Source organism: Strongylocentrotus purpuratus, unplaced genomic scaffold (genome assembly GCF_000002235.5).
Source record: "Strongylocentrotus purpuratus isolate Spur 01 unplaced genomic scaffold, Spur_5.0 spur5_scaffold_15, whole genome shotgun sequence".
NCBI lineage: Eukaryota > Metazoa > Echinodermata > Echinoidea > Camarodonta > Strongylocentrotidae > Strongylocentrotus > Strongylocentrotus purpuratus.
The window spans coordinates 24,280,175-24,292,331 of record NW_022145600.1 but is presented as its reverse complement, the minus strand read 5'-3'; the positions used below and the strand labels follow the sequence as shown (position 1 = coordinate 24,292,331).

General features: G+C 38.9%; 1 protein-coding gene across 3 annotated transcripts; it reads right to left on the bottom strand.

The window, feature by feature from the left end:
• Positions 1-1,860: 1,860 nt before the first annotated feature.
• LOC583124 lies at positions 1,861-7,482 on the bottom strand. 3 transcript variants are annotated; one of them, XM_030985875.1, is made up of 5 exons: positions 7,059-7,482; positions 6,505-6,645; positions 3,544-4,457; positions 2,368-2,485; positions 1,861-1,981 (listed from the first exon to the last, which is right to left on the bottom strand). In XM_030985875.1, exons 3-5 carry the CDS (start codon positions 4,022-4,024, stop codon positions 1,972-1,974), a joined length of 609 nt encoding a protein of 202 aa, XP_030841735.1. In that variant the 5' UTR covers positions 4,025-4,457; positions 6,505-6,645; positions 7,059-7,482; the 3' UTR covers positions 1,861-1,971. The 3 variants fall into 3 exon arrangements, 2 of the variants coding, with proteins under 2 accessions (XP_030841735.1, XP_788143.5); XM_783050.5 differs by having other exon boundaries at positions 1,861-2,485; XR_004064184.1 differs by lacking the exon at positions 6,505-6,645 and having other exon boundaries at positions 1,861-2,485.
• Between the last annotated feature and the right edge of the window lie 4,675 nt (positions 7,483-12,157).

Sequence of the window (12,157 nt, the reverse complement as noted above, 5' to 3'; positions counted from 1 at the left end):
ATTCGTTGTACCGTTCTCGACCCTTTATCCTCGTCTGATTTCAGTTCCCCCCCCCCTCCTGCGCGAAGCGCGGAAGCTTTTACGTTTCATTAAACCATTAGAGAAAGAAAGCGATTCGTTGTAAAGTTCTCGACTTCTTAATCCTTGTCTAAATTCAGTTCCTCCCTCCCCCTCCTGCGCGAAGCGCGGAAGCTTTGACGTTTTTATTAAACTATTAAAGAAAGAAGACGATTCGTTGTACAGTTCTCGACTCTTAATCCTTGTCTAAAATCAGCCCCCCCCCTCCCCTCCTGCGCGAAGCGCGGAAGCTTTTACGTTTCATTAAATCATTAGAGAAAGAAAACGATTCGTTGTACAGTTCTCGACTCTTAATCCTTGTCTGAAATTAGCCCCCCCTTCCCTCCTGCGCGAAGCGCGGAAGCTTCTACGTTTAATTAAATCATTAGAGGAAGAAAACGATTCGTTGTACAGTTCTCGACTCTTAATCCTTGTCTAAAATCAGCCCCCTCCCATCCCGCGCGAAGCGCAGAAGCTTTTACATCTTATTAAATCATTAAAGTATTACCGTATTACCGTTCTTGCCTCTGAATCCTCGTCTGAATTCAGTCCCCCCCCTCCCCTCCTGCGCGAGGCTTTGACGTTTTATTATTAGAGAAAGAAAACGATGCGTTGTACCATTCTCTATACTCTTAATCCTTGTCTGAATTTCAAAGACGTTCTTTGTCTGCTCCTTTTTCTTCCTTCGTCCTCTTCCGATTGGGGGGACCGCCCCCCCCCCGGCTACGCGCCTGCGGTCAGATAAACACAATCTTGATACCCTGTCCGACCCCGCAAGCTCAGGGGTTTAAGGCAATAAATTACGGTCAGATAAGCATTCAGGGGCCTACCTTAGGGCCCCTGGTGGGGCCGAGGCGGCGGAGCCGGCCCCGGAAGCTCAGGGGTTTTAGGCGTTTAATTAAAGGTCAGATGAGCATATTTTTGTGTATACCTTATTATTTTGTGACACTGGCAAGTCACTATTTGGCGTGGGGTCCAGGGGGCGGAGCCCCAAAAAATCAGGGGTTTTAGGCATTAAATTACCGTCAGATGATCATCTAAGGGCCCGCCGTAGGGCCCTAGATGGAATCCAGGGGGCAAAGCCCCGGAAGCTTAGGGGGTTTAGGCATTTAATCACGGTCAGATTATTTTGTTAACACTGGCAGTTAACTATTCTTACTTTCTTGCTCTCATTCTATTTTATTTCTCTTTAATATACTTTTTCAAGAAAGGTGGGGGGGGGGGGGGGGGGGGGGGGGGGAGAGCTCGAGGCTCTCGATCCCGCCGTACCTCGGGCCCTGACGTGTAGGAATCTCAAGAATCATATTTTTGCTGGTTGTAAATTTAGGAATATGTCATTTTTCAACAAACACATACAAACGTATAATTTATTAAAAAGTGAGGAAAAATTTGGAAATTATGTCATGTCAGCATTATTTGTAATCTACCGTTGTGGAATTAGAAATAAACCACGTTTGAATTTGATTTCCCCCAAGCCCCCCCCCCCCCCTCTATCAGTACACCAGTATCTCCCCTTTTCCTTTTTCTTTCCCTTTCCTTCCTTCTCTTATTTTTTTTTGATTGGGGGTGGGGGGGGGGGGGGGGGTTAACAGCCTGGGAGGCAAGGCCCTTTCGGCCCCCCGATCTCCTTCTTCCCCCTTTTCTTTTCTTCTTCCTTTCTTTCTTTCCCTTTTTCTCCTTTTTCCCTTTCTCCCTTCTTTTCCTTTCTTCTCTCTTTTTTTTTTTTTTTTTTTTTTTTTTTGCGGGGGGGGGGGGGGGGCCAAGGCCCGCTCGGCCCCCCCCCTGGATCCGCGCCTGACATAATATAAACCAAACATTTACAAATGATTATATAATTATTCAAATAAATCATTTAAGATTGGCACAGTGGTAAAACATAGTAAAGGAGTCTATTAAAAAAGCATGGCTTGTATTTTATCGACACCTTGAGAATAAAAAATAAGTTACAAGTGCTCTTTAATATTATTAGAAAATATATGTATAAAAATGCTTATAAGAGACATTCCTGACAACCACTAAGACAAGAGAAGTCTCCAAAATGTTGAGACCTATGAAGTCAAGTAGTCCTTGGAGCCAAGAGCTCACAGGTGATGTGCCTCCTTCTAGGGACGGCAAGTTGGCAAAGATTGGCAGGCTGTAGAGACCAAGGGGGCGTTTCACAAAACTTGTCATCAGTGACAAATGACAGTTTTTGTTTTAAGCTACTACCGTCCTTGCTTCTGATTGGTTATCAGCAGATTTGTCACCGACCCTTGTCATTTGTCATTGGAAAAAGGCTTTGTGAAACGGGTCCCTGAACTCCATGTCTGCCCGTATCGGCACAACCTGATGACGAATGGAAGAATGATGATAAGGGCTGAGAGAACATCAGCCACGCAGAGGAATATGAATCCTGGAGCATACGAGGATGTGTGGTCGTACAGAGCACCTGTGTGTGACAGGAATGAAAGAAAAAAAAAACCTGTCGAGGGTTCAGTGACACAAAGACGTACCGGTAACTCCATATTTTCCCAAAATGAGTATTTGATATCAAAATGTTCAGAAAAATGTGGGCTTTCCAGGACACACAAAGACTAAACTCCTTAAGGCCCAAGTGCTCAGTGACATATAAACCTTTTTTTTTCTCAAAATGGAGTTACGTCTTTGTGTCACTGACCCCTCGAGAGAGAGAAGTAGATATACAGTTAACAACTAAATTATTCATACCCAATTTAAGTTTGATGTTGATGTGTGTTTCTCGTAAGACCGGAATGAAAGGTGGGCTGGTTGAATTAGGGCCTTTTTTATATATATAATTAGATGCAAGTTTTGATGTGTCACATTCTTTAGCAACAGAAATTGGGACAAATCGGTTTTTCACATACATGTACTGTGTGCTTGAAATAGTACACAACTTGGTAAGGGTATGAATAATTAAGTTCTTAACTGGAAATAGAAAGAGAGAGTGTGGTGTGTGTGAGTGAGTAAGTGGGTGAGAGAAAGAGAGAGAGAGAGAGAGAGAGAGAGAGAAGCAATAAAGAGCTAGAGACAGGGGGTCTGTTTAATTTGAAAAATAAAAAGATCAAATAGACTTCAACATATGTTAGAGACAGGTAAAAGATATCTGTCATAACTTTTCATTGTACTTCATCTGTATGTTAATTTTGTGGCAATATCCACTGTAGCCACTCTGCAGGATGGACATTTCCAATATGGTATGATGTATTGAAGAAAATCTTTTAAAAATCTGAATGATGACCTAATCTTATCTTGGATTTCAAGACTGAAATTTAAAGTTTATTCTTAAATCAGATGCGTAGCGGCTTTCCATGATGTCATCCATGTATCTAAAAACTAGTTTGCGCAATATCCTATCTATGTGTGTGTTAGTTAGTAATTACCACTATTTTGTATAACATTCTGTTCTGGATAAAAAAATAATATCTGTATTTTTATTGACTAAAAAAACACTACTGTTTGAAAAATGATCTTTTAATGTCAACTTACCCGTGACACATTCTCCCAAAATTTCACCAAGTCCGAAAATTGACATAGTCCAGGTCAAGCCAGCAGGGAAAAGATTATCAGTGGTTGCTTCTTTACAGAGGAAGTTGGCGAAGACCACCTTGAATCCTCCACTGAATCCGGCAAGTCCCGCTGCGATGGACAACTGCCAGAAATTAGACGCAAAGACATTGCCCAGCGACGCAGCGGCTGTCATCAGGGATAAGAACGAAAAGAAGATGAAAGGGTCTGGAGAGCATCGCCAGGAGACGATCCCAGCACCTATCCGACCAAGGGCGTTGCTGCCACCATTGGCAAGTGCCAGTAAGGATGCAGTCTCTGCATCCAGACCCTTGGACTCTGCGTTGGGTATTAAAAAGACGATCCAACAGCAGTATGAAATTGCACAGAAGAATTGAGAGATAGCTACGGCAATGAAGCGACTGTCTGTTGTAAAGACCGTGATATCAAACGTCTTCGCCATAAAGGTAAAAAATGATCACATTTGTTACCGAAGCGCGAATTCCTCTCACGGCCGTGATCAGTATGGATACCTTCGCTCAGTTCATCCATCGTAATTTCTTGACTAGTTGATGAGGACCCGTGGGGTTCATCTGGCTGTTGTCGAATGAGGAGAGGACAATTTTCCGAGCTGCCTCCGCGCCTCCTGCCAACATTCTGAGGGCTACTCTGTATCATTGCCCCCACGACTATGGTATTGAGGTTCAGAGCTCCTAGAATAGCCAAAGCCCACCTCCAGTTGTAGATCATCACAAGCCATTCGGTGATGACTGGTAGGATCATGATGCCAGCCGAAGCCCCAAGAAGCATAATAGACATGATCAGACCGAAACGATGCTTAAAGTAGATGCTTGGTAGGACCATGATGATGGGTGTGTACAATGCGTTGCCCAAGCCTGGTTTTGAGATGATATCCAAAAAAGAATGTACAATAACGCAGTACATATATCAGGAAAAATGACCCAGGAATAACAAAGTTCTGTTTGTTTTAAGTGATGCTTGCATTTCCATAATTCGATTATAAGTTCGTTTTCACTTTTATCAGTCTTATATTTGTTTTCGTTTGACTCTGTCGGCTTGGACTTGAATTTGTAATACCGAGTAAAGGTTTCAAGAAAAAGTTCAAATTCTTTATTTACATCGCGAGAATTTAAAACCTCAACTAAGTCAACTAAACTTAAGCTTTGTTTAAATTTATCATTATTTCTACCGGTTAACTTACGACAACCTGGATTAAAAGCATTCGGTGTTCTAGATAATTGCAAGATTGATAAGTTAGAATAAATTGGAAAATGGTCACGTACAGAGATGCCCAGAGGGGCCACTCCCAACATGAATGGCTACGCACCCGCGTCCAGAAAAAGCGGCGAAAGGGTCTCTTTTTTCAGCTATACGACGGCGTCGACGTTTTCCTTAAAAAGGGGTGTTTTTCAAGCACTGATCGCACAAAAAACAAAAAAAGGGTACTTTTTCAGGATCACAGGTTTCAGCGTTTTTAAAAAAGGGGAATTTCAGAAAAAGTGCGATAGGCCATTGGGGTCCATTTCAGATGTTGATGGACACGGGTGGGTAGCATTTGTGTATGAGAGTGACCCCCTGGCCAGAGATGATGATACCAGAAATAGCTTGAACACACATATTTGTAAATAAGTTATCTATGAGCGAGGCTGTTGTCTTTGTTCGAGAAGGCTTATTTATGAGAGGTATATAGGATTGCGAGGACAATGAGTCCAGAAATTCATTGCAGAACAAATTTTAATTTTCATCAAGAAGATTTATATTGAATAATATTGAATAATAGTACTGAATATGGAACAAAACAGAGCATATCTAACCACAATTGAAAATAAGAAAGTTATACATTTTAGAAGTTGTACTCAATTGAACACAATTTGATTACTCTTAAATATCTTTTGAGGACCTCTTCCATTTGCTCTGTACAAGAAAATTGATCAAGAAAATTCATACTTTTGATTTTCGTAGTTATTGATGAAGGAATAGCTTTTGTATGCAGGGACTACAATATACATGTATATGATTGAAAATTTCCTTCTGAGAAAATAGAAATGTACAATTTATTTATTTTCGTACTTATCAGTCGATCGCAAACTACGTCACAGAGTTGACAATTCGTGTTTGATCAATTGCAACTTTCTAATCTTTCATCAGATTTGCTCAAACTTTTGCTGATCGTTTCTCCCATTGTTCTACTAGTTTGAATCCAATGGAATCAGGGTGGACCCCCCGTTTAAACCTTTATTAGGAACCACTTTCACCACCCCGAAAATACAGTGACTACCCATGATGAGTACACAAAAAAAGAAGAAAAATTCAAATCACTCACATTTCAAAATAAGGTCCCAAGAACAATTTCTTTTTACGTTTGGGTAAAACAATTATTGCAGGGGAAGATACCATTTGGTACTATTAAATTTAATTATTTTTCTTCCAAACCCATCAATTTTAATATACCAGATTTGATTTTGCATTGGAAGGAACCCCTACTCCCCCCCCCCCCCGCCCGAAATAAAGGAAGGAAAAAGAAAACGCATCTCATAATGTCTATAAATCTCTGGCTTTGTCGTCTATAATTATGGTCGGGGTAGGCATAATTAGGGGCAATTTTTAACTTAAGGTATACCAGGTTGTATTCTGCGGAGGTGCCCCCTCTACCCCCTCCCCTCCCCCTCCGCAATGAATATATAATGTGCATGTTACGATGTTGCGGCTGCTGTTGATTGCATCGTATAGTTCTTGAAAGCAGAGGAGCGTTTGGCAAACTTTGCTTCAACTGGTTACAACATGGCTTATAAATGTACATGCATATTCTTTTTCTTTTGTGCTTGCCCAACAAAGCGGTATTCACCATATTGTTCCCAATTCGAACCGTATCGGCCAAACTCTCCTGATCAATGTAATGGCTCTTCTTGAAAGTCATGTTACCTGAGAGAAAAAGCATGAAACCAAAGAGGGCTCCGTTGGGGCATATAGATGCTAGAACGATGGAGAGACCATTCACAGCGCCTCCTACCATGATCAAGAGACGGGCCGGGCATCGACGTAACAGGGGAATTGTGATGACGGCTAAAAAACAAGAATAATAATAGTAACAACAAACAACTTGTGACATTAACAAGGAAATAAATAAAGTTAGAGAGATTTATAATCGTCACATTGATATGAAAATTTCCGGAGACAGATGTATACTGCTAAGATTTATTAGAAGAAACGTTCCGTTTTGCTCTAGATTTACGCCCTAATGTTGATTTGTAGACCAGCCATGACGTGGAATTTTACTTTAAAGGTGAAATTCAATGAAAATCACAAATATGTCAACTAATGTATCACCAGAAACTGGTAAGCTAACAGATGGCCATCGTACAAGGTTTAGGTCAACTACATGTCGGGTGATTTATAAAAATACAAATACAACCACCTCCATAGCAGCTGGGATATACGAGAGTTGTTAACACGTTCTCAACCGACATAATACTTACAAAGGATAAGTGACACGCCAGATACCATGCTTATACAGAATCCAACAAAAGCTGTACTGACGTCCAAGTCCGCGATGATGTCATTGATGAGTAGGCCAAGGGATTTGATCATCCCATACTGGAGGAAGAAAACGAAAAACCCGCCCGCTAATATCAGCCATTTTCGACATCCTGATGTGCGCTCCATGTTAAATTTATTTGTCCTTGCGGAAAAGCTTTTTGTTTTCTGTAATCCTGTCAGCATATATTTCTGTTTATTCTCATGTTGAATAAAGGTCCTGAATAAAAAATTGTTTGAACTGTGCAGACGAAACAGAGAGAAAAGGTGATATAGGAGGAGAAAGAAAAAATATCGCGTTTATTCAACTAGGGCATCGTTTCAGGACAAGCTATACAAGTTCACCGACGTCTGTCGAGAGTCTGAAGTTCACTAAGTTACGCTAAACTACATAATAATTGCGTACCGGTATTAATGCGAGGCATTCGGCCATTATCAGTGTTTAACGGACCGTATTATATTATGAATTATAAGGGTAGGATAACATTAGTGCAGGTATCCCCATACATATTCCTGTTGTCTTTGTATATGCAATGGAATTATAATAAAGCACAAATTTACATGTGTTGTGAACAGATCGAATATAAGGGAGTTTACAGATAGCACATGGTACAAATGACCCCAAATATCCACAGATCTTTTACACATAGTTCCACTTTGAGCATCTTAGAATAATAACTGCCAAAGTCCTAGATGTGCTTCATGAATACCTTTTGTTTGACCTCTTGAAAAGAATATTTCATAGAATATTTTATTTTGTATCATAGAATGTACCGTTGGTGCATAAATGAATAATGTTACATAACTTTCATGAGCGCACATCCAGTATTCATCTCTGTGGGTTTTACCATTTTGGTACAAATGACCTTTATCTGCCCATGCGCAGATTGTATCTGTGAACTGGCTTATTGGTGAGGGCTCTTGACCATTTTGGCCCGAATTCACAAAGAAAGTTTGTCGACCAACCTATAGGTTTATGTGCGTCATATGACGCGTTTTTAAAGGCCAAGGTTTGTAAAAACGCATCGAAACGCGTCATAATTATGACACACATAAACCTTGGTTTGTCGACAAACCTCCTTTGTGAATTCAGGCCTTTGACTCTGTACGAGCCCGTACGAGAAGTTCCGAGTTTGATCATCTCCCAGCTCTACAACTGTACTTCTCAATTCAGGTTTAAAATGGTGATCTGCATGGCATTAGTATAGACCATTTTCGTAATGTGTTCAAGCGTGATGCACAAGTCTTGAAGTGCCTAAATTATTTCTTAGGTAGGACAAGCCATAATGTTTGTCCTTACTTGCAAAATGATAATGTATGCAAGTTGCAATCTGCTAAAGGAAAACAATTATTCATAAAGGTAAAGACCAGTATTGGAAACGCCCCAATTTCAAAAAATGAAATGGAAGCTCTCATTACCAATCATGTGAAAGAATATGTTTTGACTAATACATGATGATAAAAAATTTGCCGGGAAACCGCCTACTAATTCATATATTTGGTAAATTTGTTTCTCTCATGGTCTGTGAGAGATATAGGGTAGTCCCATATACATCTTTCTGTGTATAGTGCTTGTAACTTTACGAAGAATGGGCCAAATTTCTTATCATTTTGATGATTCCAGAACCTTGCAGATGCTAGATGCTAGATGATCAACCTTTTGTGATCGATTCCACAACGTTTCTTTCACAATGCAATCGCATGACCATAACTGGTCTTTACCTTTAACAGGTGAATGTAATAATTTGAAAATGGTCTATTGATGTAATATTAGTTATCATACTATCATGATTATAATATATTCTATATTATTTATATATGATATATAGCAATGGGTAACTTTTTCTGTCTTGATTATACCTGTAGGCGTTTTTTTAAATATTTTTCTTTCAAACGTGCTACAAAGTTATATATTCAACGTAAAAGTAACCGTGTGGTCATTTTGATATCAAAGTCGATATACATGATTTAAACCATCTTGTTCACACCTTAGATTAATTCGTGATAAATAATCCATTCATCTGGTGTGATTATGCTCCTTTTCAATAAAATATTTTAGTTGGTAAAAGTAATACAAACTATAGCTTTTCGGCCTACGGCAAACATGATCATGATGATTAAGTTATAAATCGGTACAAATAATTGTGTTCGGGTTTATTTTCGCGGATTTCTATAGGTAATGAACAGGGTTATTAAAGTTGCCTCATGTTGATTTTTCATAAGTCCTTTGGATCGTAATATTAAAAATGATTAAAGCCTAATGACTGCTATTTTTCTCTCTGGAGAAAGAGTGTGGGAGTGCATGGGGAAAAAGTAGATAGATGATAATTAATATAGTCCTGCAGTGGCGATTGACGAAAAATAGGCAAGTGAAGAATAAATAATGAAACAACCATTAGAGAAATAAAATTAATTATTTTCGGCTTTAATCCTTTGTCAATTAATGACAAACGAATTTGTCGTTAATTGACAAAGGCTTAAAGCCCAAGTCCACTCCAAAAATAACTTACTTCAAATAGAACCAGAAAAATCAGACAAACCAATCAAAAAAAGTTTGAGCAAAATCAGATAACTAATAAGAAAGTTATGAATTTTTAATGACATGAAAAACTTTGAAAATCACTACACAAATTGGCAACTCACTCATGAATCTGTGACGTATGGTCCTAACTATCTACTAATTATTTTCTTTATATTGATAATAGATATTTCCTATTTTCACCCTAAAAGTCTAATTTCTTCACACCAGCATCCAAGTTAGATTGTTAGTAATATGTTTTTGTGTGGATGCACAAATAAAGAGTAATTTTTGTCCCGTTAAATCATGAAAAAAATGTATTTTGATAAACTATTTATAGAAAAATCAATCATATTGCTCCGATTGTCTCATTTTCGCTCGCGTGAACATTGCCAGCACAAACCACTGACCTCTACCTCCTGTACGGATCATCGCCCAATCCTATTCATTATACGTTACGTACTAAAAGGCTGTATTGTCTGACCGTTCATGAATATTCATGTTTTTGCTTACCTCGGCTAAATGTTTGCTTTTACTAAATTGAAAAATTACGGTGGGGGTTTGGATGAAATGGACATAATGAAATAGGCAGAAATGATATATGATAATTCATGCTCTTTATGTTTCGTGTGCTCGACCCATAATCTTCAAATCGCTTGGGAAACTTAGTCCAAAGTTAGACTTGTTTTACATGTGTATTATAGGCAATGACGAGCTTGCAACCTATTTTGAAAAATTACGGTGGGTGAACTTTCAAAAGTCAATGAGACGTGAGGGCTCCAATGAAAGAGCCAGTGATAACGTACGTCGGGGTGGATGTGCTTTTCGTTTAAACAAAAAATGATTTTTTTTTTTAACGATTTAAAAAAAAAACGTCCATAGGCTAACATGTTAGGCTGCTGGCTCTGATCATGCTCTGACGATAGGGGGCGTTGTGAAATGAGACTAAACGGAGCCATATGAATTATGAAATACAATATTCAGAAAATAGTATCAATTCTGCACAATTCATTAACAAAATTGGGAAATGTCATGCACGCAATACGATACAAATCATTAACATGGGCAAAGGCGTGGGGAAATCAAGTTTTGGGGTATATAAAGGGAAATTAATGGGATTAAACTATATAAAGCAATTGATAAGTTGTGAGGACATGACGTCACAAACTGATAACCATCTTGGCAAATTGTGTTGTGATTCTCATTGTTCCATAGTTTTACATACTTTTTCAAAAATTCATAACTTTTTCATTAGTTATCCCATTTTGCTCAAACTTTTTTTGATTGGTTTGTCTGATTTTTCTGCTTTTATTGAAAATAAGTTATTTTTGAAGTGGACTTGCCCTTTAAGTTTGTAAATCTATAAATTCCTATATATACCTAACGGTTGTTTCATTAAATTCTTCTTCACTAACTTGTCTAGATAGATTTATTGATCAAAACAAATTGCGATGTTTTTGCCATGATCAAATTGTAAACAACAAAGATCACAGCATCATTGTGACAAAAATAACTACTATTGTGTCATTCTACTATCAATGTTCGTGTGTACAGTGACTTTACGCTCAACCAATAATGTGTAATCATCCACAACCTAGCATCGTTTACCCAATATGCATGAACCTGCATGCAATCATGATCAGCGGATGTATTAGTTTTTATTGCATTAAAAGGAAACCAACGATCCTTCTCTCCCCTTTCTTTTTCTTCTCTGCAAGTCACTCTTCTGCTTAGTTTAATTTTTTTATTGTTGTATCTAAGTTGAAGGATGCGGGCACGTCAAGCTACTATGCTTAAATTCTGTAGCCCTCCTGCATCTAATGTATGTTAATCATGCATTCAATAGCCATAATGTTTGTCCCCCTTGCAAAATGAATAATGTATGCAGTTTGTAATCTGACTAATGGAAAACAATTATTCTTAACATGTGAATGTAATAATTTGAAAATGGTCTCTTGATTTAATAATTATTAGTTACCATACTATCATGATTATATCATATTCTTTTAATTATTAGCACGATAAAAGCTAATTATGGTACGTACATTCCTGAGCGTAAGGACAAAATATGTCCTCCTTTGTTTGGAGGTGAAACTGTGTATATGATCGAATCTCTCTGATTCAAGCCGACGGAAGCGCCCTCATCCGGTTGAAGATAAAAAAGAAGAAGAATAAATTATACCTGGCCCGTAACTATGAGGGGGAGGGGTGGGGATGAGATGGTGCGTGCCCCCCCCCCCCCTCCCACCGCTAGCGACAAGAGATCCGAAAAATAGAGAAGCTCAGCCTGATATAATTATGCAACAGTGCAAACAACAGAGGTAGGACACATTTACTAGTGTTACTTTGGGGTTAAAAATTGTACCTAAATCTTGATTTTCAGACACAAAATTGCCAAAAGTTCCCCTACCCTTGAAGGGGAAGGGGGGGGGGGGCAGACTCTCCCCTCGCTGTGCCCTCAAAGGGAACCACCTCATAATGTCTGCACCCCCTCACTAAAATCTTAGTCACAGGCACATTGCA

What these genes read in the sequence shown, in the direction of transcription:
- LOC583124 (XM_783050.5), bottom strand. Translation starts at nt 4,024, where the DNA reads ATGGCGAAGACGTTTGATATCACGGTCTTTACAACAGACAGTCGCTTC. An exon ending in TTTGGGAGAATGTGTCACGG is followed by an intron (nt 2,486 to 3,543) that starts GTAAGTTGACAT and finishes TGTCACACACAG; the next exon opens with GTGCTCTGTACGACCACACA.